At 43.9% G+C, this 24,810-nt stretch overlaps 3 protein-coding genes across 7 annotated transcripts in view; 1 reads left to right on the top strand and 2 right to left on the bottom strand.

Annotated features, from left to right (window-relative positions):
- LOC127608419 (synaptotagmin-like protein 2) overlaps positions 1–18,686 on the top strand; it is a 24,154-nt gene extending 5,468 nt beyond the window's left edge. The window contains exons 3-19 of one of the 5 annotated variants that reach the window (XM_052077443.1): positions 52–209; positions 422–527; positions 1,926–1,974; positions 2,080–2,606; positions 5,011–5,168; positions 5,391–7,337; positions 8,984–9,097; positions 9,179–9,223; positions 9,310–9,401; positions 9,489–9,560; positions 10,312–10,481; positions 11,609–11,711; positions 11,824–11,985; positions 12,335–12,419; positions 15,451–15,547; positions 15,623–15,828; positions 16,974–18,686. In XM_052077443.1, coding sequence (XP_051933403.1) covers positions 52–209; positions 422–527; positions 1,926–1,974; positions 2,080–2,606; positions 5,011–5,168; positions 5,391–7,337; positions 8,984–9,097; positions 9,179–9,223; positions 9,310–9,401; positions 9,489–9,560; positions 10,312–10,481; positions 11,609–11,711; positions 11,824–11,985; positions 12,335–12,419; positions 15,451–15,547; positions 15,623–15,828; positions 16,974–17,122 — 4,240 coding nt within the window. In that variant the 3' untranslated portion in view covers positions 17,123–18,686. Of the gene's footprint in view, positions 1–51; positions 210–421; positions 528–1,925; positions 1,975–2,079; positions 2,607–5,010; positions 5,169–5,390; positions 7,338–8,983; positions 9,098–9,178; positions 9,230–9,309; positions 9,402–9,488; positions 9,561–10,311; positions 10,482–11,608; positions 11,712–11,823; positions 11,986–12,334; positions 12,420–15,450; positions 15,548–15,622; positions 15,829–16,973 lie in introns of all 5 variants that reach the window. The other 4 variants (XM_052077442.1, XM_052077445.1, XM_052077444.1 and 1 more) reach the window with 4 other exon arrangements.
- The window catches only part of LOC127608420 (roundabout homolog 2-like), a 150,422-nt gene that overhangs the window by 46,074 nt on the left and 79,538 nt on the right, over positions 1–24,810 (bottom strand). The window lies entirely within an intron of this gene.
- Positions 18,667–24,810, bottom strand: si:dkey-4p15.5 (zona pellucida-like domain-containing protein 1). Its single transcript, XM_052077532.1, has 11 exons — positions 24,703–24,810; positions 23,953–24,053; positions 23,640–23,866; positions 23,393–23,577; positions 23,226–23,298; positions 22,144–22,241; positions 21,983–22,063; positions 21,719–21,890; positions 20,011–20,110; positions 19,563–19,589; positions 18,667–18,972 (listed from the first exon to the last, which is right to left on the bottom strand). Exons 1-11 carry the CDS (start codon positions 24,804–24,806, stop codon positions 18,893–18,895), a joined length of 1,248 nt encoding a protein of 415 aa, XP_051933492.1. The 5' UTR covers positions 24,807–24,810; the 3' UTR covers positions 18,667–18,892.

Here is a 24,810-nt window from a genome sequence, read left to right as displayed (position 1 = left end):
ATTGAAATTGATAATGCATGAATTCAAGTATTCCCCCGCCGCCGCCACCAGGAAGCTGGAGAGCATCCTGAGCGAAGGTTCATCATCAGACTCCAAGTTGAAGTACCTGACAGGCCAGTGGTTCTACGAAGCCAAGTCTCGTAGACATATGGACAAGATCCATGGCTCCGAAATCATCCTGGCCTCCATGAAGCAGAGGAGCACTTCAGGTAGGTGCACCTCAAAACATCTAGGTTTTTTTTCCTCGTATTTGTCTTCAAAAAAAAAATCATGGAAATAATTCAATGCACCCTGTGGATGAGGAGGATGCATCGAGTGGATATTGCGAATAGTTGGACATAAAGAAGATGGCAAGACTCCCTCACCCTAAAGTGTGTCTGATAATCCCTAAGAGGCTTCATATGTTTTCGTCCTGTTGCAGAGGGCTCTTATAGATCGGAAAGACTGAGAGCAGCCAGCAGTCAGAGTTGTGATGTTGAGGTGCCACAGAAACCTGCCAGATGTTTGGACATCCCACTGGAATTAAAGTACAATTTCTCTTCTTTGAATTTACACTTTGACAACAGTCGACACAAATATTAGTTTTCCTGGTCATGGGTTGCTTACGCGGATACAATAGGAGTCAAAACTTGGAATTGAGCGGAGAAAGTAGTCATTTTAATAGGAACATTCAAATCCATTGTGTGAAAATTTTGATGTCTTTTTAAAATAATATATATATATATATATATATATATAACTTTTGTCATCGTCACCTTTTTTTGTGTTTTAATATGACATTTTCACTGTTAAAAAACAACTAGCCCTTTTATTCTTTCAACTTAACGATAAAAACAATACAACTTTTTTTTTCTTTTTTTTTGTAGGATTCCAAAATTTTTCCCGTCAAAGTGTGAACTTGTCTCAAAAGAGCATGACTTTATTCTGGGAACAAAATTATTTGACTATTTTTCCCCCCTGTAACAGTAAAACGTTCTCTCCAGAAAGAAACATTACTACTGCAGCTCTTTTTCAACACACCACCGTTTTTTCCTCCTAATGTAACAATTTCGTTTTTCCATGTGGAAATCTCTTAAAGTCTCAAACAAAGAATAAGTCCTCTGCTTGAAGCTTCCCCCACACTACCTGTGTGTGGTAATGTGTCCGTGTGTGTTTGTCTTGTGACTTGCCGCATGTAAACAAAGGTGCGCCAAGAAGGAATATGTGACTTTTTACAAAGCCGGTAGCCTGCACGGGTGCTCTGAATACTGTACTTTAAGTCCATGAGTGTTGGACTGTGGCATGCGTGTTAAGCAAAGTGTTTAACGCAATAAACCTCTTTGCGTCATTGCCCCTGAAGGAGAAATGGCTGCTCATTTTAGCACTTGGAATTCCATGAAAGGGAATGTGATGTTTTCTGATATTGTGATTATTTTTGGTTGGATCTAAATTGGATAGTTTATTGATTTCTTGTGAAATGTTTTGGAGGGGAAGTTGACTTATTGGGTTCACTTCCAACAGATCTTTCAGTGTGCTTTCCTGACTCAGGAAATATTGGGTTTTTTTTCAGCCTTGTGCTCAGAGGAGTCCTGGTGGTTTCTCAAACTTCTTCCATCTACCGATGGCTAAGCTCATTAGGGTCTTTACAGTAGAAATAAAATCAGTACCCTTGAGACAATCCTCTCACACAGGTCTCTTATATGCACTTTCATCTATGTCAAGTCAAGTCAACAGTATTTATAGAGCACTTTCAAACAGCCATCGCTGCATACAAAGTGCTGTACATGGAGCAATTTGGGACCATCATGATGTACTGTAGTCAGGCGTGTACTTTTCCAAGTCACATGGTGGTTGGACAACGACGCCAGAGACCTAACTGCTTATTTTAAAGTCAATTTTCTGTGATTTCTTGTTCATAGTTAATATTTATTTTATTTTCTCTGTAGTAATGCAGAGAAAGACGATATGACGTCAGCAGTCCATTCTCCAAGAATGGTAGGCATGTTTGTTTTGGAAGAATAAACATTTGCTCCTTGTGCGTCAGGATGTTTTCGACAGTAATTTTCTTGTTGGTCCTACTGTGTTTGTTTTCCCTTCCAGACGAGACACAACCCTTTCAATCGACCTTCCCTCATTGTAGTGGAGCCAGCCGAAGGGCTCTCTGAGATAGGCGAGCAAAAATTATTCAGTGATACAAATCCCAACGCAATGTTTCCAAATGGTATTTCACCTTCCTTAGAGGCTAGCTTCCCCCCGAAGAGCCAGCAACACAGTGGGAGCAGTCAAACATCGGGGACCTCCATGACATCTGAGGGCTCCACTGCAGGGTTCAGGCCCGTCCCCAAAAAGAGGACATGCACGTCAAAACAAACCTCAAGCGTGTCGGGCAGCAGCGGCACAGCCCCGGACCCTCAGTTGGTTTCGGTCGGGTTCCTGCCCGCCCTGAGACGAAGCCTCAATCAGGGCTCAAATGGAAGCTCAACCCGATCCATGGGTGAAGTCGCTGGCTCGGCCCACTCATCTGTTTCTACGGAGATTCCTCAGCAGCTCTCATGTGACGCTTCTCAGGTTTTATCTCATTCCAGTCTGGAGGGAGGCAGAAAGCCATCTTTGGTTACAGCTGACAGGTAAGTGGAAACATCCCTATTATGACGCAGCAAGCGCTTCTACGAGCCCCGAGTGTGGAAAAAAAATTCATCACTCATAAGATCGTAAAAGAATCCACTGTATTTTCACTCATGGAGTCAGCACTTCACCACGAAGCTGCTGAATTACACTTGACATTTAGTGTAGCAGATCTGTGCATGTGGCGCTTGCAGTGGACACATCGCCAAATCGTGAATGCCACCTGCCTCGCGTCGATGACCTTGCCAAATATTTGAATGCTTTTTATCCGAAGCGAACACTGACAACGCCTTTGGCGAATGCTAATCTGTGCTCGCACTGCAGCTCTACTTACCTTTTGAATTTGACATGATAGTCTGACCATTGCTTGAAGATGTTGGATCACAGAGAAAATTCCGAATGACCCACTCAGAGGCACATTTGCAGAACTCTTACAAGCTTACAAAAGACAGAATTTTAGACATACACATTGTGTCATTTCACATTTGATGAGTGGGCAGCCAATGTAGCATGACATAATGTCCTTGTCCCACTGGTAAAGATGTTTTCTTTAAGTTCTACTTTGTAAGAAATTATTTTTTTTCTTCTAAAAAGTATCAGATCAAAATTTAAAAGAATAGATAAAATAGGAACATTCAACCTTGAATTCAAATGCATTTATTGAGTGGGAAAAAAAATCCCACAATAAGAAGTTACTCTTTTCCATGATGCTAATACTTTACAACCATCATTTGCAAGAAGACAGCATCTAATTTGTCTACATGCAAAATGTGTGTAACGTTATTGAAAACTAACATTTGCTGCTGCTATTGCACCCTTTGTGGAACTGACTCGCTTCTGTCTTCTGATTACAACATGCAGTTGAAACTTTTCTTGGATGAACATAACATCTTGGAGGTCTTCCAGTCAGGTTTCAAGACGATGCATAGCACGGAGTCAGCCCTGTTACGCATTTCTAATGACATCCTCCTGGCAAATGACTCTGGAGACCACGTGTGTCTAGTTTTATTGGACTTAACTGCAGCATTTGATACAGTGGATCACAGTATTCTGCTGACTCGTTTGCAGCACTTGGTGGGCATTGGCGGCAGTGCTCTTGAGTGGTTTAGGTCCTATCTAGCTGACAGAACCTTTTGTGTCAGCCTTGGCTGCTCTGAGGCACACACTGCTCCCCTGTCATGTGGTGTTCCACAGGGCTCAATTCTGGGGCCTCTGCTGTTATCGCTGTATCTGCTCCCATTGGGTTCCATCTTAAGGAAACATGGTATTCCCTTCCACTGCTATGCAGATGACTGCCAGATCTATGTCCCACTGAGCAAGAAAGACACCTTATCATTAAGGCCACTCCTATCCTGTCTGGAAGAAATCAAAACCTGGATGGCACAAAATTTCTTGAATTTCAACGAAAAGACAGAGGTGATATTGTTTGGTCCCAGTGGCCCTTGTACATTCCATCCTGTAGACTTGGGCCCCCTGTCTCCTTATCTGAAATCAACGGTCTCAAACTTGGGCCTTAAACTGGACAGTGATTTCAAACTCGATCTGCAAATTGGTGCCGTTGTTAAATCCAGCTTCTTTCACGTTAGACAGCTGGCCAAAATAAAACCTCTCCTCTCACATGAACACTTTGAGACAGTAATTCATGCCTTTGTCACATCCCGGCTCGATTACTGCAATGCCCTTTACTTTGGAGTCAGCCAGTCCTCCATTAAGCGCCTTCAGCTGGTCCAGAATGCCGCTGCTCGCCTCTTGACTGGTACTCGTAAGAGGGAGCACATAACTCCTACTCTGGCATCCCTTCTCTGACTCCCCATTCATTTTAGAGTTCTTTTCACGATCCTCCTCTTTGTATTCAAATCTCTGAATAATCTCGCGCCACCTTACCTCTCTGAGCTCATCCGCCCCTACACACCTGCCTGGCGCCTCAGGTCTGTGGACCAGACTTTGTTAGAAGGAGCAAGAACTATGTTTATGTTGCTGGTCCCTCTCTCTGGAATGACCTCCCACTGAACATTCGGCAAGCCTCCTCGCTGCCCATCTTCAAAGCCCTCCTCAAAACTCACTTGTATTCTTTGGCATTCGACTCAGCATGACTTGGATTTGTTCTTGATTTTACTGTTTGGTGCTTTCTACCGCCTTTTATTACCGATTTGTCTTACTGTTTATTGTGCATGTTAAATTGCTCCATGTACAGTACTTTGTATGCAGCGATTGCTGTTTGAAAGTGCTCTATAAATACTGTTGACTTGATTGGCTGAAGTCCTGATGGTTCTTGGTTATCACACCTGTTGCTAGCGCAGACTTTTTTCTGGCTTCATTTGGCCATACAAGTATGTTTAGATTTTTAAACACCATTGTACATTTGGCTCTAAAAAAAACTATTCGTTTATTCATCACATGTACTAGAGGTGACGCATTACTTGATGGAGACACGGCACAGATGATCGAAGACAGTTCCACCCACCGAGAGCGTCTAACTGTCGGAAGAATGCAGGATTCTGATCCAGTGATTGGCAGCAGTGTGATATCTTCGGTGAAGGAGCCAGAATGGCAAAGAACTGCCGGTAAGTCTCGATCTGTGCGGTCAGTAGTCAATGACTGTTTTGTTAAGCGCTTTGTTACAGCTGCCGCTGTTGTGAAAGCGCTATATAAATTGTCATGTATTGTATTGTAATGAACGAAAATGTGTTGTCTCGTAAGACTTGCAGCCTGTGTTCGGGAAAGGCAGATGCTACCTTGCTACTAGAGCTCATGTTCCTCTTACGGGTTATTTTCTTTACTTTTAGACCCTCCAATATCCTATGACATCAACTTTATTGAGCCCTCCCATCAGAAGAGATCTCAACAGAAACGCTCATTCAAGTTGACCACGCAGATCTCCAGTCCCACAGGCAACGACGAGGATTCCATCTCAAAAGTGCTCGACTGGTTTAACCGCAGCACTGACGGCAGCGATTGGCTGAATGGCAAAATTCACAGAAACCGTGAGACGCATGTGCTGGGAAGTGAGAAGATCTTAAAGAAAGACGTTGCAAGTATTCGAGAGAAGGAATCAGTTGAAATCACGACAGGTCAGTCAGAAGGACCGGCCAACGAGATGTTGATCGATGCGAAAAATGTTGACGGAGAAAGCCACGACACCTCTGAAATGAAATCATTTGGGGAGAACACGAAAAAATACCCCCAAACCATGACATCCACAACACCCGGAGACATCGCCGTGACAAGAGAAGGAAACGAGAAGACGCCAAACATTCATTCTGGCGTATTCGATGATAAGGTAACCTACGTTGCAAATGTGGTGAATGGAAGTCAGCATGTGGGATTGAAACATGACCAAGAGTTGGAGAGTTTTGACTTGGGGAACCCTGATAGTATGACTGCTCATCCCCAAGTAGCGGAGAGAAAAGGTTCAGATGTTGAGCTTTTATTTGTTGAGCAACTAGCGCCAAAATCAACTCTGTGGTCTAGTCCAGAGTCCCAGATCTCTTTAGGTCAACCAGAAACGCTTCACCAGTCTATAGATCTCCCAAGTCCACAGTCAGAGAAGATCCATTTGTCTCAAAGCCGCCATTTTCAAGACCTCAAGACTTGTGGAAACGATGGAGAGAACATCTGCACAACACCCGGGAATTCCAGCGAAGACCATGCGCAGTCACCCAAAACCAGAGACGCAGATAGTCCTCATTCCCCCAAAAGACAAAACCATCCTCGGCAAGAAAGCACAGCAGCGAAGATCAAGCAGCTCAAAATGTTCTGGGAGCAGGAGGCAAGCAAGCCCTCGTTTAATGGTAGTAAACCCAAAGGGATGCGGGGCGCAAAGCTGAACAAGAGGTTCACGAAATCAGAGTTTGACTTGCGGGCCATTGCCAACAATTCAGGCAGTGACGGGGAAGACTCCAATAGAGGTGATTCGACTGGTCTGCCTCTAAATCAGAGAATAGATAAAATTTCGCCCACACTTGACAGGAGCCGGGCACAGTTTAGCAGTCTGCTGGAGTTCTGGGATGACGCCACCACAGACTCAAAGCCCAAAGGCCTCAAAAGACAAGTCAATACTCCGCCACAACCTCAAGAGTTACATGATTCTGAGCCCGAGCCACGCCACTTGTCTCCCGTTGAAACAACTCGTGTTGCAGTCAATGACAACAAAAAGAACCTGCCAGAGTCGGGTCTGCCGAAAGAACCTAAAAAGACCTTGAAAGACTCAAGCAGGCAAGAAAGAGATGCAAGACCACCACCAACTCCAACTAAGGAAGCTCGTTCTTCCAGGAAACGAAAGGATAGTTTCAGTCATTCCAGCAGTCGCGGTAGGTCTATGCGTCGAGCCGCCAGCATGTTCTCACTCGTTGATCCGGAAGAATCGACGCTCAAGATCCATGTCAGCCCCGTCGACTCCCAAAGCAGGAAGCAGAGCGGCGATCGCGCTCGGGGCATCAAGCGGGCCTCTGATGGACCAAAGACACCCCTCGCCAGGGCCTTCGTGCCCCAAGACTACAGCCACTACTTGGGGCTGGCCAACGAGCCGGGTACCCTGCCACCAGAGGAGGAAGGTTTTGGTGGACCTATGAGGACCAGCACTCCAACAGGCTCAGAGGAGCGAAGATTCAATCAGAGCACCAGAATGAGTCCGCCTTACGCGTCGATAAATAACAAAAGCACAGATGCTGATAACGAGTCACCTATAACCAGCACGTCCGAATCCTGGTCCAACTCGAGGAACATTTTTAAATGTAAGCGATATCCATCGATCCGTGTTCTATTCTGCTTATTTTATCAAGTCCTGTCAAAGGAAAGAATCTGTCAATGACGGGGCACGTGCTGTCTCTTCCAAAAGTATTGGAACGGCGAGGACAATCCCTTTGTTTTGTTTTTTGTATACTGAAGACATTTAGATGTTAGATTAAAAGATGAATATGAGAGAGCAGTTCAAAGGTCCAGCTTTTATTTCATGGTATTTGCATGTAGAGGTTTTAAACACCTCAGGGTGGAGCACCTTTTGTTAGACGCCACCCACTTTTCAAGTGAGCATAAGTATGGGAACGGACATTATTAGATGGATTTGAAATGAATGAGATTTAATATCTGGTGGCATAACCCTTACTTGTGTGAACTTCATCCAGCCTGTGACAAATTAACTTCACCAGACTGTTGCATTCTTCTTTTGAAATGCATTTCAACGTGCCTCATGTACAAAGACTTGGGTGGCTTTCATATTAAAACAGCATACGACCCAAATCCAGAAAAAGTCGCATGCACCCACAAAGAAAAATCCAGATGCATTTATCTGTATGTGCGGATGAATCAAATCAATTTCCTCTCATACATCTCAATCGATGCAGAATCGTTGGAGTAGGAGACTCCTCGCTCTCCACGCCCCATATGAATATGCAAATTAATACAAGTCGATGTTTTAACTGAAAACATCCACATGTAAAATCAAACTATATCCCCCGTTGTGTTGGTAGTGTTGTTTTGAGTAATTGTCTTTATTGCTTGATGAAGATTCTTCCGATGAGATGTATTTTTCTGTAAATGACCAGACAAAACGGTTTTGTAGACTTTAGAACTCATTCTGCTACAGCCATCGTGAGTTACATCGCCATAAAGACTAGTGTGCCCGTTCCAGAAGCATCCATGTAAGCCCAAGTCACGACTTGATCTCCACCATGCCTCACAGATGAACTGGTGTGTTTTGGATCATTCCAAAACGTTTGTGTGTCATATCTGTACTTGTCTGACAAATCCTATCTGGCCTTCCAATTCGTTTTTCCCCCTGTTCTAATTGACAAAAACATAAGAGAAGCAATATGAAAACTGAGTTGTCATGAAAATGAAGCTACAATATCTCTGTTGAAACATTTGTTAAACAAACACATGGCACTTTACTGTATCCGTGTCTGTGTTATCTTTGTTTGCCAAGGTTAGTCTCTTGTCAAAACTCTTTGATGTTTGGCTTGAGGGTTGGGAAAGTTCTTCAGGCACACCAGTAATGCTAACATTTTCTTTCTTTCACTCTGTTGTTTTACAACATTAAGCACAGTTGTCATTTCTTTATTACTTGTCCAGTATGATCGAAGCAACTGCAAAGGACTTCATCCGCGCTGGCTCTGACAATTCCTAATAACACAGTCGGATGTTATTCACTTCACCTGCTTTATGGAGACCTGCCTCTTGTTTCAGTTTTTCCAAATGAGTGACTTCCAAATGAGTGACTTCCTTGCATTAACATAATCCCGTAACAAATTGTGCACTGTCGAAACAACTGCTGTGAACAAGCTAGCTGGCAGTGAACTAAGCACAATCGAATCAAGCTCGTCCTATATTTGAAATCACTGCTTCGAGTCATACATTTGCACGACCTTTTTACCATTGCCAGGCAAAAATGATGAGGAGGAGGAGAACCCGGTGAGGAAAGCGCTGCGGCGAGCAGAGGCCCGGCCTAAAGGTCTAGCTAAAAGTATGGAGGACCTGGCAGGATCTTTATCACCAAGTGAGCATCATCATCATCATCATCCTCACTGTTTTTTTCTTCCATTTAATTACACTTGCATAACTTAATCTTCTCTGACAGGACAAGAGAGAAGACCAAAGCTGAAGACTGACACGAGGCAAATCGGTGACGGTAACCATCTCATATATCGTAAATATTTAGGGCTTGTGTTTAATTTCTTCACCTTGCTCTACCTTTTTACTGTGTCGTAGGTGCCACGGTGCTCCCTCCTTCTCGCTTGTTTTTAGGCCACGCGCACCTAAAGAAGATGAGCAAGTCTGTCCCCTCGTTCTTGCAGAGGCAGGTAAAAAGAAGCGCGGTGTTGGCATGCTCCTTGCACATCCCTGCATGCATGACTCTCCATGCATGATGCACCACGTGTATGTTGCAGGATGACAGCCCCATTTACGAGGACATTTTCCACCCGATGGACTACTCCTTTGACTTGGCTTCTGTGTCATCTGTATGTCTCACTCACTGCTCCATGAAACGCTTACACTAACTGTGCTTGCTATTATGCTTAACTGTATTTTCCGCACTAAAAGGTGCACCTAAAAGCCTTCCATTTTCTTAAAACCTCACAGCGCGCCTTAAAATCTGATTCTCCTTGTTTATGGTCGTTCTGGCAATTTTTTGACCCCAAAATTGCTCCTTGCTCGAGACATGCTGACAATGCAGAGTTCCAAACTGAAGGCGATTGGGTTGCGCAATTGAACACGGAAATAGAGCAGCGGCAGGAGAGTTCAATGTTAACCAGTCAATGTTATGACTTGCTGTTGGTTAAGTGAACTGTGTCGCTGCTTTATTAAATCCGTTTTACTGACATCTGATCGTTCCGTTAGTGTTTCCTTGAGCGTAGCGCCATCTGGTGTGTCTCATAAAGCGGTGCGCTCCAATGTATGGAAAAACCCTACAAAATAGGCCATTCATTGAAGGTGCGCCTCATAATCCAGTGCGCCTTTTAGTGGGGAAAATACGGGACAAGTTCTGCCGAATGTGATGTTCACAGGCGGAGTTCACTGTTGCTAACAGAAACTGCAAACTCACCCAAAAACCGAAACTCACTACTAGTTGCAAAGATGATCTTGTGTTACTTCACCCAGTCTGCATCAGACCCTTTTTTTTATTTTTATTTTGTCTGAAACTTGTCTTCCCTTGAAATGAAATTGTCACATACAGAGAGCTGAAATTCTCTTGTGTGTGCTGGCTGGCAGTTCAGCGGCAGTGTGATGACCATGGAGAGCGGTGACTTTGGCAGCGTGGACGTGCAAGGGAGCATCCAGTTCTCCATCAACTATGTGCAAAAGCTCCGAGAGTTCCACATCTTTGTGGCCCAGTGCCGAGACTTGGCGGCAGCTGACCCCAAGAAAGGCCGCTCAGACCCGTGAGTCCTGTCGAGGAAGCATTTTTAACGTAGACTCTTATCTCAGAGTCTCGGAAGTCTGGGGTCCACATTGTACAGTATATGGCTGTTTTTGATTGGTCCCAACCACAGCGGTATTCACAAGCGGGTGTTGTGCAATTTCGCAACTGGCAAAATGAGCTATAAACCACCAGCATAGCAGACAATATCACATTTGATTGGATATTTCTTATCATCATCTGAAACTAAATTAAGGCTTCACTGCGGCCGGGTAGCAAATTACATTGGAGTCTTGATGGATTTGAGTGTAAAATGAAAAACAACTTTTATCTTTCATGTGCAATGTCATGAGGGAATATAATTAAGTTTTAAACCCATTTGCCAACAGAATAGTGCTTGATGTGTTGTCACATCACCAAAGAGTTTAAATGGAAACCCAGAGAGCTTCCTTATGAACTTTCTAGATTGTGGCTCTCCAAAGTGAAATCATGTTTGAAGCAGTTGATTATATGCCAACGTTGGACTCCGTCAGCCGAACTATTTTCCAATTGTCATCGATTCTGTATATTTGAAACTAAATACCTTTTCGGGAGGCACAATGGTCGACAGCCTAGCACGTCCGCCTCACAGTGCAGAGGTGCAGGGTTCGATTCCGGCACTGGCCTTCCTGTGTGGAGTTTGCATGTTCTCCCCGGAACTGAGAGGGTTTTGTCCGGGTACTCCAGTTTCCTCCCACATTCCAAAAACATGCATGGCAGGCTGATTGAACGCTCTAATTTGTCCCCAAGTGTGAATGTGACTGCAACTGGTTGCTCGTCTATGTGTGCCTTGCGATTGGCTGGCAACCAGGTCAGGGTGTCCCTCGCCTCTTGCCCGAAGACAGCTGGCATCGGCTCCAGTATGCCCCCGACCCTTGTGGGGATAAAGCGGATTAGAAAATGGATAGATTAAAAAAATTCAATAAAATTCAAAAACATGAAACATATTTTTTTTAAAAAACAAGAATTTTTCAACGGTGAAAATGAATATTTTACAGCAGTTCAAAATGGTGGGGGACACGGGTACCTGATGGTAGCCAGCTGCTATTCCTCATGTGATAAAGAATTTTAGCTCCCAACCAAATTTGTGTGCGTGTGTGCTTTTCCCAGCTATGTCAAAAGTTACCTTGTTCCTGACAAAATTCACCTTGGCAAAAAGAAAACATCTGTCAAGAAAAAGACACTTAATCCGACTTTCAATGAGATCCTCAGGGTAAGTGGACACAGAAACGCACTTTTCCCATATTTAATCTCCACAACGTAATAATATCTACAGCACATTATTATTGTTATTGTCATTCATTTGCCCCCACGTGGTTTTTCAGTATCACGTGAGCAGCGAGTATCTCAGGACCCAGACGCTGGTTCTGTCTGTGTGGCACCATGATACGTTTGGCCGAAACAACTTCTTGGGGGAGGTGGACACGGACCTCTCCAAGTGGGACTTTGACCACACCCACATGAACGACTTGCCGCTCAGAGCCAGGGTAGAATGCACACACAAGCACACGTATATCCACAGACGCAGTGGAAGCTTGCCCATTTCGAAAGAATTATTTTAAATAATTGTTATTTCTGGTCTGAAAGCTAACTCAAAATGTCTAAACTCGTATGGCCGCAACACAGTTTAAAAAACAAACAAACTATATGCAGTCAGTCCCCTTCAGCCGCTTGGTGCTCATGACCAGGATCTTACGTTGATCCCTTCTCCGGTACTTGTGCGCGATCTTGTGTTGAGACCCAAAAGTACACGTCACAAATAGAAAATCTTTTAATATAGCTCCAACAATTTTCAGGAATCTTGCAGTCTCGTGCTTGTTTTGTCTTCTGTTTTAGACAAGAAGAACTCTGACGCCTTCAAGTGGGCGAGGAGAGATGAGAGTGGCTGTACGCTTCCTGCCCAAGGTCATTCACAGTGAAGGTACCGGTATTATAAAATCATCATAAAAAGTAAAGTTTTCCTTAAAATGAGACATCAGATTTTTTTTTTCCCCTCGTCCATTTAGGTTTTGTCATGATTTTCCCCCCCCATCTTGCTTGCTGGACATGACATTGTCCTATGTCCAAATTTAGTCAATTTTTCCCCCCCACATCTATACTCGGTCCCCCACGTGGGTCTGATATTTTTACAAATTGTTGACCAATCTGAAGTGTTTAGAACAGCTACCCAACTTTCATGATGCACTGTTAAATGACAATGACGGCTACTGGTTATTTGATATCCAAAATTTGACCCTGTGGGTTCTCCAGGGTTCTATTGTATTTTTCTTAGACTACCGGTAATCTATTTTGTTCTAAGATTTTGACAGGCTCTGCAGTTTGGTGTCATCAAAATGTTGTGACATCTCATTAAATTTTGTACAGTCGACCAGACCGAGGAAAGCTCGCTCACAAAATGATCAAACCTAGCTTTCATCTGAACACTGATGTTGTCCATAATCTTGTCGAACATTTGTTTTCTCTCATCTCTGACCGACTGATTTCTTCCGCTGTCGTTTCGGCCAAGTGTGCTGCATTTCTGCTCAAATCGCTCATACAGTGTGTTAAAGTCCCGTCTCATGGTGTCGTGGGTTCGCGCACAACAATATCCAATGTCCGTGACTTTGTTGTGCAGCACTCTAAAAAGTGCATCGGTTTCACTGAAAATGCCATCATTAAAAAGCATGTCGATGCTTTTGACAGCCATCGATCATATCCAGTGACCATCATTTGAGTATCATTGTCCCAGCGATTCTGTTCATAACCTTTATGGACAGAATTTCTAGGTGCAGCCGAAGCGTTGAGGGGGTCCGTTTTGGGGGCCTCAGTATTGCATCCCTGCTTTTTGCAGATGATGTGGTGCTGTTGGCTCCTTCAAACAGGGCTCTCCAACTCTCACTGGAGCATTTCGCAGCCGAGTGTGAAGCGGTTGCGATGAAGATCAGCACCTCCAAATCTGAAACCATGGTCCTCAGTCGGAAAAGGGTGGAGTGCCCCCTCCGGGTCGGGGAGGAGATCTTGCCCCAAGTGGAGGAGTTCAAGTATCTTGGGGTCTTGTTCACGAGTGGGAGCAGGAGGGAGCAGGAGATCGACAGGCGGATCGGTGCAGCGTCTGCTGTGATGCGGACGTTGTATCGGTCTGTCGTGGTGAAGAAGGAGCTGAGCCAAAGGGCGAAGCTCTCAATTTACCGGTCGATCTACGTTCCAACCCTCATCTATGGTCACGAGCTATGGGTTGTGACCGAAAGAACGAGATCCCGGTTACAAGCGGCCAAAATGAGTTTTCTCCGCAGGGTGTCCGGGCTCTCCCTTAGAGATGGGGTGAGAAGCTCGGTCATCCGGGCGGGGCTCAGAGTCGAGCCGCTTCTCCTCCACATCGAGAGGAGCCAGATGAGGTGGCTTGGGCATCTGATTCGGATGCCTCCTGAACGCCTCTCTGGTGAGGTGTTCGGGTCATGCCCCACCGGGAGGAGACCCCGAGGAAGACCCAGGACACGCTGGAGAGACTATGTCACCCAGCTTGCCTGGGAACGACTCGGGATCCCCCGGGGAGAGCTGGGCGAAGTAGCTAGGGAGAGGGAAGTCTGGGCTTCCCTGCTAAAGCTGTTGCCCCCGTGACCCGGCCCCGGATAAGCGGTAGATGATGGATGGATAGATGGATGTCCCAGCGATCGGGATCATATGTTTGTGCTACTAGTTTTTTAACACCGCCGTTTTCTCCAACACTTCCAAGACATACGCAGCTACAGCAGGGGCTCGCCTATCATCACTTACGTCATCAAATCCTAAGAATGCTTCCATCACCACAGTCCACTTCACTTTTGGCTACATAGCGCAAAATAACAGAGATCTGTGCTTTGTTTGTGATATCCGTAGTCTCGTCCAACTCTGTGGCAACAAATGGGGCAGCATTGATCTCCCTTTTTAGATCATTTATTATCAAGCATATCAAGATATCCTTTATTTGTCCCACACTGGGGAAATTTACATTGTTCTGTATTCTATTTGACAAGCCAGAAAACACAGTGGATGAGTCCAAATGTCTAGCTAACCTCTCATCTTTCTCAGCAAAAGCATGTCATAGTTCTACATAATCGCCACGATTAGAAGAGCTTGCCCTCTCGTCGTGACCACGAAGTGCCAACTCCCGTTTAGCGAAAAAGCAGGTTGCATGAATGATGTCTTTCACAATCTCTCGGTTTTCCCTTACCTTGGCATTGCGGATGCTAACGTTGAGCCTCCGCTGTTCGTTCAATGCCAAATCGATCCTTGCGCTTTTCATGTCACAATATCCCGTGTTAGTCCAGACATTGTCACAAGTTGAGAACAAAAGGCAGGGAAAACGGTAAAGACGGGTTTTCGAAGGACAGCCACATCACCGTTCTTTTCGGCTGTACCACTCCGTTTGAAAAGTTGTCCGGGCTGTCCCGTAGTTTGAAGCAAACCTTTTCGCTCCGGCGTTGGTCTACCCGTGTTAATCACGTCCACTTTTGACTGAAAGTCCAGTTTTGAGAAGTTTTTAAGCTTCGATATATAATCATTTTCTTCCATTCTGGCTGTCCGACGTAGCAAATTTTAAAAAGAATCGCACAGAAGAAGAGCGCAACGTACCCGTTTGCTCACGTACGCCCTCTTAATTGCGGCAGAGAACGATCTGCCGCAACCTGTGCCTTTTCACTGCGGTTTTATTTCCCAATCAGCAAATCTAAATATGTCACAAAAACATTTAACTTTTGGTTTAAAAACATTAGCCAGACTTGGGAAAAGCAGGTCAAATAAATGTATCTGCAAACGTTATAGTGGCGACGTGCAGACGTACGGCAAGCAGCACGTGCCAGTTGCATGTATCAACCCAGTTTGTGATGATTGCGCATTCAGAGGTGCGGTTACTACAGTGGACAGCTTATCAGGTTACGGGTTATCATTATTTGTGCATGAAAGGGTTCAAATAGTGTCTCCCTCTCTCGCTTTAGCTAACGACGCTCCCACCACAGGAGAGATTCATATCTGGGTGAAAGAATGCAAGAGACTGCCCTTAATCAGAGCCACCATCGACCCTTACGTGAAATGGTACGCACTGCACAAGTTGGAAATCTTTAGCGCTGATGTCCAAATGTATTGACTCCTTTCTGGCGCCCATTCCAGCTTTGTGCTGCCCGACACGAGCCGCAAGAGTCGTCAGAAGACGCGCGTGCTGAGGAAAACGGCGGATCCAGTGTTCAACCACACCATGGTATACGACGGCATTAGGGAAGTGGACCTCGCCGAGGCCTGTGTGGAACTCAGCGTCTGGGACCGGGACAAGCTGGCCAGCAGCCTGCTGGGCGGAGTCAGGCTCGGAGCTGGCACGGGTACTGCACTTGAACACAGTCGAGTACATGGAGGCGAGGTTATTTTGATGAACAAAAACTACAGAGAGAACTTAAACTAACATTGAAAAACTATTTTGTGAATGAAATAAAACTAAAAAAATGCTTTTTAAAAAACGTACAATAACTGAAACTACATAGCTATTACCATGCTAACAAAATGGCATCAGATTTCAGGAAAACGATTACTTTGTCGAATGTACGAAATACCAAATGTTTTTTTTCATGCTTTTAAAAAAAATTATTTTGTTGAATTGTGACATAAAATATTTCATTTCAGATTTTCTAAATTTACTTTAGGGTGGACCGTTGGCCCAGTGGTTAGCACATCGACCTCACAGTGCAGAGGTCGTGGGTTTGATCCCGGCGTCGGCCTTCCTGTGTGGAGTTTGCATGTTTTCCCCAGGCCTGCATGGGTTTTCTCCGGGTGCTCCGGTTTCCTCCCACATTCCAAAAACATGCATGGCAGGCTGGTTGAACACTCTAAATTGTCCCGCAGTGTGAGTGTGAGTGCGAATGGTTGTTCGTTTCTGTGTGCCCTGCAATTGGCTGGCAACCAGTTCAGGGTGTCTCCTGCCTACTGCCCGAAGAAGGCTGGAATAGGCTCCAGCACCCTCCGCAACCCTTGTGAGGAGAAAATGGATGGATAGATTAACCTTTAACCATGCACTTGGAAGTCCATGTTTTTAACCCCCTGGGACAAACACAAGCCAGACAGGCAAGGGCGTGTTTCCATCGGTCGTCGGTGAAATGGGTGTCCGTCAGTGACGGACTAAAAGCTCTGTTGGCACACCCACAGACGAAAATCCACCTCCATCAGTGCTTCGTCCAACATTTTTTTTTTGGAAGTTTGCCCTCATTCGTCAGAAAAACGGGCATCCGTCAGTGACGGGTTGATGGAATGTTCACCTCTGGAAGTTATTTTTATTCTTAACATAGTTATTTGTTGTTACCTAGTCACAGAAGGAATAATGGTGCTAGTAGTACTTATACCCGTCGTAATTTGTGGTTAGTATTGTCTTTAGTGACCACCTCCAGTGTGCAGTGCGAAGAATGGAAACAACATATTTTTTGACTGTACTGAATCATGAAATTCATCTTACAAAAAAGATTCAATCTCTCTTCAGGAAGGAGTTACGGCTCGGCGGTGGACTGGATGGACTCCACTCCTGAGGAGGTGGCGCTCTGGGCGCGCATGGCGGCGTGGCCCAATGAATGGGCAGAGGCCGTGTTGCCGTTGCGTATGATGAGCTCGGCCAAAACGGCCTTCAGATAAGTTGACGTCGACATTTTGCTTGCAACGCAGCTTTCCAAAGTAACATTTGAAAATCCTTAAGCCAAAAGCCATCACGACTTCTTGATGGGATTCCTTTTCGATCATTTTTCAGCGGGGCCAAAGATGAACAAACGAGAACCAGGGAGCTTAAAAAAATGTTTAACACAACTCCCTCATTTTAATGTGTGAAAGTCATTCACTCCCAACAAGAGGCCCATTTGTCGATCACGTGTTAAATCGTTGAATGAATGTGTCATTGTCGCCTGTGTATTACTGCAATTTTCACCTTGGACACGCACTGATGCAACTCTTGCATGAAAGCATCCTTTCAACTCGGCACACAAGTTGCTTTTTACAAGCGCGGCCGTAGCCCGGGATAAAGTCCCCACTTTTTGTGTATGCAAATGGATAACCGGTTGTGCAAAGTGGCAAACAAATACGGTCCACATTGTAAAAGTTGTAATGACCACGACTCTGGATGGATGTCTTCTGCTTTCATGACGACTCCTGAAGCTTCTTTCAACTACAAGTACAGAGACATAAACCAAACTGGAAAACCATGATTTTCTGTCCTAACACTGTCCATTATTTTAAGGGATTAAAAAAAAAATAATACACATACGAAGAAACAAGAAAAGTTTTGCTTGTAAAAATCATCACAAGATAAAATCAACCATAAAAAGTGTATGTTACTGAAAATCGTTTTTTGGAGCACAACCCAAACTTGTGCACTTAGAATAATTTGGTAAGGGGCAAGGGGGGTTAAAAAGTTGTATGTTACTTGGAATTATTTATTTTAGAAAATAACCAAAAGTTGTTTGTCTCATATAATCAAGTTGCAAGTCAAGAAAAAAAATAGCAAAAGTTGCACACTACTTAGATTTGGTGAAAATAAATAAGTTGTAAATGACATGTTTTTGTTTTTTTTAAGTTGTATGTCACTAAGAGTAATTCATTCATTATTATTATTATTATTATTATTATTATTATTATTTATTTTCCAAAGGAACAAAACCTATGTAAGAATAATTACAGGAAAAAAAGTGGGTTATTACTTTTGTTTGAAGATTGAACACAAGTTGTAAAATTCGAATAATTTCCCCAATTTGTTAAAAAATATAACTAATTTTTAGGCAAAAGCTGGATCGAATATTTTTAAAAAAAGAATTAACAAATATAATCATAAAGTTTCAAACCTTTGTACTTTTACCCCTCTGGCGCTTGTTTAATATTTTCCCTGGCTACGGCCCTGTTTACAAGCTATCCAACTTCTGTAGCTCATTGTAACATGACTACATATTATTGCTTTAATATATTGATAGATGTATTGGTTACTGTGAAGCATGGACTATATATAATACAATACATCTATATTGATATGGCGATTTTACAACAGCTGTAGCTGGAACAGAAATTCAGAACCTTTTGCAATTTACTAAAAATAGTCGACACTCTTGGCATTTCTTCAAAACACTTTTTCCAATCGCAGTATTTTCACTTCAATGGTTGCATTTTGACTGCATGCATGTGATGAAAAACATGAATAAAACTTCAACTGACTTTAATTTCTACGTATATATTAGTCATTCTGTACTGTCATCACTTCTTATGTGACACCAAGTATATTTTTGTTGATGTTCACACTAAACTACAGACGTACAAAACATTTCTTCAATTTGCATCTGTTAAAGTTTGCATTTACAAATAAGGTGCTTTTGAATAACCCTGGGGGGGAAGCTAAACATGGTAAATATTCAGAAAAAAAAATATTTAGAATCTAAAATCAGCCAAGATGACGATATTGATGATGACCGCCACCACAAGGTCTCTGTAGGGTCTCGCTGATACACCTGAAAAATGAAAAAATATACACATTGATTAGAATCATCTATACATCCATTTTCTAATCCGTTGATCCTCACGAGGGTCACGGGTGTGCTGGAGCCTTATCCCAGCCGTCTTCGGGCAGTAGGCGGGTTGCCAGCCGGTCGCAGGGCACACAGAGACAGACGAACAACCACCCACGCTCACACTTACACCTAGGGACAATTCTGAGTGTTCAATCAGCCTGCCATACATGTTTCTGGAATGTGGGAGGAAACTGGAGTACCGGGACAAAACCCTCTCAGGCCCGGGGAGAACATGCAAACTCCACACAGGAAGGCCATTGCCGTAATCAAACCCTGCACCTTTGCACTGTGAGGCGGACGTGCTAAGCAGTTGTCCACTATACTTGGTATGTAAGGGCCAAATATGGAAAACATGCAAGGAATTTAGTTTCCCAGTTTCAACCCGTCCAGAGGATCGTAAACAGAGAGGGAGACAGAACGAAAAGCCGACATCTTAGATGTGCAAGGAAAAGAATAAGGCACAAATTCAGTTACTGACGACTTCATACCAATGGCTTTTTTTTTCTAAATAAAGATGCATACATTCTTACCATGAGAAGCTGTGTTAGTTTGAAAATCTGAAAAGAAAAATATTTAAAAAAAAGACATGAACTCAAACACAATGTGGGTGAATAAAAAGACGTTCTATTCCAGTCGCCATTTGTGGCCAACTTCCCTTTTTTTTTTTTTTTAATGTTTAATTAGCCTGCTGCACATTCCCTGACAGTATTCCCTCACTATTTAATTTACTTAACTGCTGTCACACGCATAATAATAATTTGGTACTTAATCACCTACCACGGCAAGCTGGAATTTAGACTTTTTCTTTCTTTAAATGTTTACCCGCTTAGCATATGTTAACCATCACAAGGTGAAGTGAGGCCTTCCATACATTTTCCTGTCTGTGATTCTCAGTGGAAAAGGTTTGGTCATCCCTGGTTTATATGGAGTGCGTGTGTGTGTGTGTGTTGGGTGTCAACATATATTTAAAATACACACCTCTGTTCTTTTTGGCCACCATAATGGGCAGCGAGGTCACTGTCGCGTTAGCCAACACGTCCTCAACCTCTCTTCTTTTTCTGCGGCTACCTGAACAGACCTGTTCAAACCAAACGGAACAAATATGTGTTGTTTTTTTCCTCCAGGGCTTCCCAATTCTGATTTTCAATGTTACGTCCCAGCCTTTGTAGGAACAAAGGTTATTATTTTGCCGGACGGCAAACTAACCATTTGCACCTGTTGAAACCCGTTGCAGCTCCTGTAAAGCGTGTAGTCCTGTATCTATTTAATTAAGCGATGTTCTTCTAAAATGGACGTAGCTTGCTGTGCGGTCGGAAGTACTCGTGGTGTCGATTAAACTTGGCTTTTCTTCACATACAAGATTTTTTAAAAAACGACGACGGATAGCTGGGCGCAAATGTGGCAGGATGGAATGTGTAAAAATCAAATATATCATAAGTAAGTTTCCCTTTGCCATGACAAGTTGCACGATATTTTTCATTTGTCTACTTTGAGTTGGACTCCCATTTTCATTCTGGGTCAAAAGGAACATCTCATTGTAACTTCAAAGAAAATAAATTCTTCATTATTCATACTCATTGGCCCATCCGTACAGTATGTTAGCCAGCAGGCTAAATTCCTCCTTCAAGGAAAATGACGTAAGACAGGACTGAAATTGGAAAATTCCTCAAACAATGTAAAAAAAAAAATTGGAATAATAATCAGCATGTTCGCTATTTTGTCGGACCATGTTAGCTAGAACAGCGGTCCCCAACCTTTTTTGCCCCACGGACCGGTTTAATGCCAGACGATATTTTCAAGGACCAGCCTTTGAGGCCGGATAAATACAACAAAATGATGTGTAATGACCGCCATGAAAACTGGTATTTTCGAAACGTAATCAACACAAATCCTGACCCGAAGAACGTCCTATCTGGCCGTAACGCTGTCTCGTCACTGTGGTAACGTTTAAACGTGCCTTCAAAATAAGATGCTGTACACCGCAGATAAAAAGTGCATGAAAAATACGGGCTAGGTGCGTAGGAACCTCCCGTTGAAATAGATCCATAATTTAGGTGGGACTCCTGATACTGTCTATTAAATGTGGCCTTTTTTCTTGAAAGTTGTAGTCGTTCTGTCTCCTGGCTGGGCCTTTTCCCCTTCCCCCCCAAAAAAACTTTCCAAGACCTTTGTTTTTAACTCATTTTGCGAGCACCTGGGTTTCATTTTAGCGGTAAATTTCCTCAGTGGGGGACAAATAAAGGATATCTTATCGTAACCTATCACCTGACCGAGAAATGCGCCTCAACCCGCGTCAAGAGTGATATACTGTAGTTGTATGTAACAGAGAAGTCGGTAAATTTTCAAAATAATACATCGTTCAGATTCCGAAATGAATAAAACGGAAGTAATGTAAGTTATTTATCCTTTCTCTGCGGCCCCGTACCAAAAGACCTACGGACCGGTACCGATCGGCGACCCGGTGGTTAGGGACCACTGAGCTCGAAGGCCACCGACTGATTAATGGAAATGAAGCCATCAGAGGCTAGCATTCGGGAGGAAAGGGAACAGCTCCATTGTCACGGAAGAGAAGATCAACGCGTGTAACAAAAGGGAAAGAAACATGAACCGCACGCCATGCGTGTCTGCTCATTTGTCGATATGTTACCTAACAGGCTTCAGGGTGAAGTTTCATTCGGAGGCTCACCGGTTTTAGAGCCTCACAGGCGGACACTTCACACAGCCTCGTGACACAGTGTAGGTAGAAAGTGGACACGGTTCGATTCTTGTGCTCCACGAATCGAAAGGCCTCAAAGGAAAAGTGCGCCTCCTGGGATTCACCATTAAGGATGATCTCGGTCTGGTCGTCACGTGTGCAGCTGGGGGAGGACATAGCGGGTGTGTATGTGTGTGAGAACGGCGAGATCATAATGCGTACCACTCTTTAAGCGCAAAGCCATCGTCCGCTCACCCGATAAAAAGGTCGTAGAAGGAATCGAAAGCTGGGTAGGGGCTTGTGGTGGCGTAGCATCGATCCAGCAGCACGTTGAATCTTTCAAACAGATCCGAGAGCACTTGTCTTTTTAGTTGTCTTTCGAGACGACATGAAAGCTTTGAGAAGATGACGGGCACCTGTCTGTTAAATTGGAGGCTCGGACGGCGACGTAGATTTTGGTCTTCAGTTGGAGTCCCGTTGTTGGTATGGTCAGAGCGTTTTGGAATTGATCGTCCTGACCAATCAGAAAAGGATCCAGTTAGAGTTAAAAAGTACCAAAGGTTAAAATATGACGGCAAGAATGGATCAGAAAAGTGATTGTGAGTTTCACACACAGATTGGACAATATGGTCAGTGCTTGAACCCGGAAGCTTCCGGAATGCCTTTCATAAGCAAAGTGTTAGGGCTTCACTCTCTTCTCGACACCGCATTCAAAAGGAACCAGTTGGGTTGGCACTATTTCAAATGATTCCCTGCCAAGTTGTCCGACGGGGCAGAGACTAAAGCTGAGCTCACACCTCACAATTTTCAGTCTCGGGCTGAAAAGCAAAAGTCTTAAGGACGTGTTAGAGTTTGACATATTCTCCATCGCTGAATGCAAGCCGTTTTAGACGTCTCTTTTTTTTCCCTAGTCTTGGGTTTACGACGACATCAAACATGTCTGATATCATCACAACTATTTCTGGCCTTGTGGTGACATGAAACAACCGATAGATGAGCTCAAACAAAACCAGAAACCTTGCAAACAATCCGAGAGCAACGTGGGCGAAGGGGGGAAACGCCATCAAAAACGTTTTTCGTTGCAGCCAAAAGCTTTTCCTCCATTTTGCGGGTTTCCAGTATCTCCCCGGTGCAACAAGGAAGTCCCTTGGTTTGTTTTTCAAATTGGTCTCATTTGTCTTCTCATGGGGCACTTCTTACCGTCGTCAAATTTTGACAGGATTATCGTTAGTTTCACGTGTTATCTTCTTGTCAATGTACCCTGCATTTGTCGGCAGTGTTCCTTGACTTCTCGCGCCCGAAGTCAACTCAAATAGGCTGCAGTTCCTCGCGACCGAGTGCTACGGAAAATGGACGGACGGATTTGATCCTGACAAGGCGAGCATTCGGGCACGTCGCCTGACTTTCCCCACCGGGCTCCAGCTTGCCCCACGACCCGAACACGGTCACGAGCGCAGCAAACGGATGAGTCAGCTGTAAAATCCAGATCCGCTCTTACTTCATATAACTCCAAGCTCAACGTGCTGATGAAGCTGCCGTTGTTGTCTTTAATGGCCACATTCACACCAGCTCTGTATATAATTAAAAAAAAACAAAAGAGAGAGAGGGGTTTGTGACATAGAGACCCACAAAAGCGGCACGGTGCCACGACGCACCCCCACTCACACGCCCAGCTCAGTGTTGTTGATGATATATTGCATGGGGTAGAGGCAGGAGAACATGTAGATGAGCTGTGGCCTGTAGCTGATCATGCTGACCGACGGGTCGATGGAGTTGACGGTGCCGGAGATATTGACATATTGGACGTTGGAGAAGTCGGCGAATGCTCCGGTGCCCACTTGATTGATGATCTTCAGAGAAAGGCTTCAGTCAGATCATTGAGCTCGCAAAGTTAAACGACGCGATAACCTACATTAAAGTCATTCCCGCACGACGACGTGGCGCTTTCGTTGATGGGGAAGCTGAATTTCAAGACGGGCGGGTCGACGGCGAAGTCTGCCACGCCGAAACATTCGCCGTTGTTCAACTCGTTATTGAGCACCATGAGGGACTCGTTGTAGAGAGCTTGGTACACGGGGCAAAGGTAGACGCTCAGGTCCATGTGCTCGGTGCCGCAGTACACCATGATGTCGGAGTTTTCTGAAACAAACGCATGTAAGGCTTGGACCTCCTCAACGCACAAAGAAAAAGTGAACAAAGTATACATCCGTGTCGACATACAGTACCTGGCGGTCTGTTTGTGTCACTCGTAACGCACTCAGCTGGTATCTGACCCCGGGCACCTAAGAGACTAAGTTGGCACACAAGCAGCGCCAGCCACATTTTTCTGGACACACGAGACATTACAGCGGAGTGGAGTGCAAACCTCAGTACCCACCTGCTGGGGAAAAGTCATCATTTATGAAAAAAAGAACATTTACTTGGGGTGGGGGGGGGGGGCTAATATTATGAGAAAAACATTCTAACAGCAATTATAGGAGATAAAAGATGCATTTATGAGAAAATGTTTGCAGTTATGGAAAAAAATCTATTTTTATGAGATATCTTAATATCATTAATTCATATCATTTTAAAAATGAACAGGAATTGAATTCTATGAGAGGAAACAAAGCCTTAATTTTTTTCAAGAATAAACTTTTACGAGTCTCAAGTTTGACTGTATTTGTGTAAGGCATATTAGAATGAAGTGAAGAACAAAGTCGCCAGTACAAAATCAGCATTGAAATCGTATAGGTTGTAATTTCACAAGAACAATGTCATGAGAATTTAATTAAAAACGTATACAGTAATACATTGACAGAAAGTAAGGTAAGTAAAATAGTAAAAGGAAAGAGAAATCAGTCATCATTCAACACAATTATGTTCAAGGGAGTAGGAAGAAGTTGATATGACTATTTTCCAAAACTATTTTAATGTTATAAATAATTTTATGATGACTAATAATAATAATTTTAAAAATCATGATGCGTTCTCACCTGTGAATCATTTTGTGCCTTCCAGTCGTCACGCGTATGACTCCATTTATAAAGTCACTCAAAGAGGGCGTGTGAGGGGAATGCACCGAACAATAGTGCAACATGAGC

Source organism: Hippocampus zosterae, chromosome 10 (genome assembly GCF_025434085.1).
Source record: "Hippocampus zosterae strain Florida chromosome 10, ASM2543408v3, whole genome shotgun sequence".
Taxonomy (NCBI): domain Eukaryota; kingdom Metazoa; phylum Chordata; class Actinopteri; order Syngnathiformes; family Syngnathidae; genus Hippocampus; species Hippocampus zosterae.
The sequence above is the reverse complement of the archived record's forward strand: the minus strand, read 5'-3'. Positions and strand labels throughout refer to the sequence as shown.

Bases quoted from the DNA above. Each gene is read 5' to 3' on its own strand.
- si:dkey-4p15.5 (XM_052077532.1), bottom strand. From the start codon at position 24,806: ATGTTGCACTATTGTTCGGTGCATTCCCCTCACACGCCCTCTTTGAGT. The intron at 23,578-23,639 runs GTAGGTTATCGC...CTTTCTCTGAAG, and splicing joins CGTGCGGGAATGACTTTAAT to ATCATCAATCAAGTGGGCAC. The intron at 19,590-20,010 runs GTGTGTATTTTA...TTTTCTTTTCAG, and splicing joins GGTGGCCAAAAAGAACAGAG to ATTTTCAAACTAACACAGCT.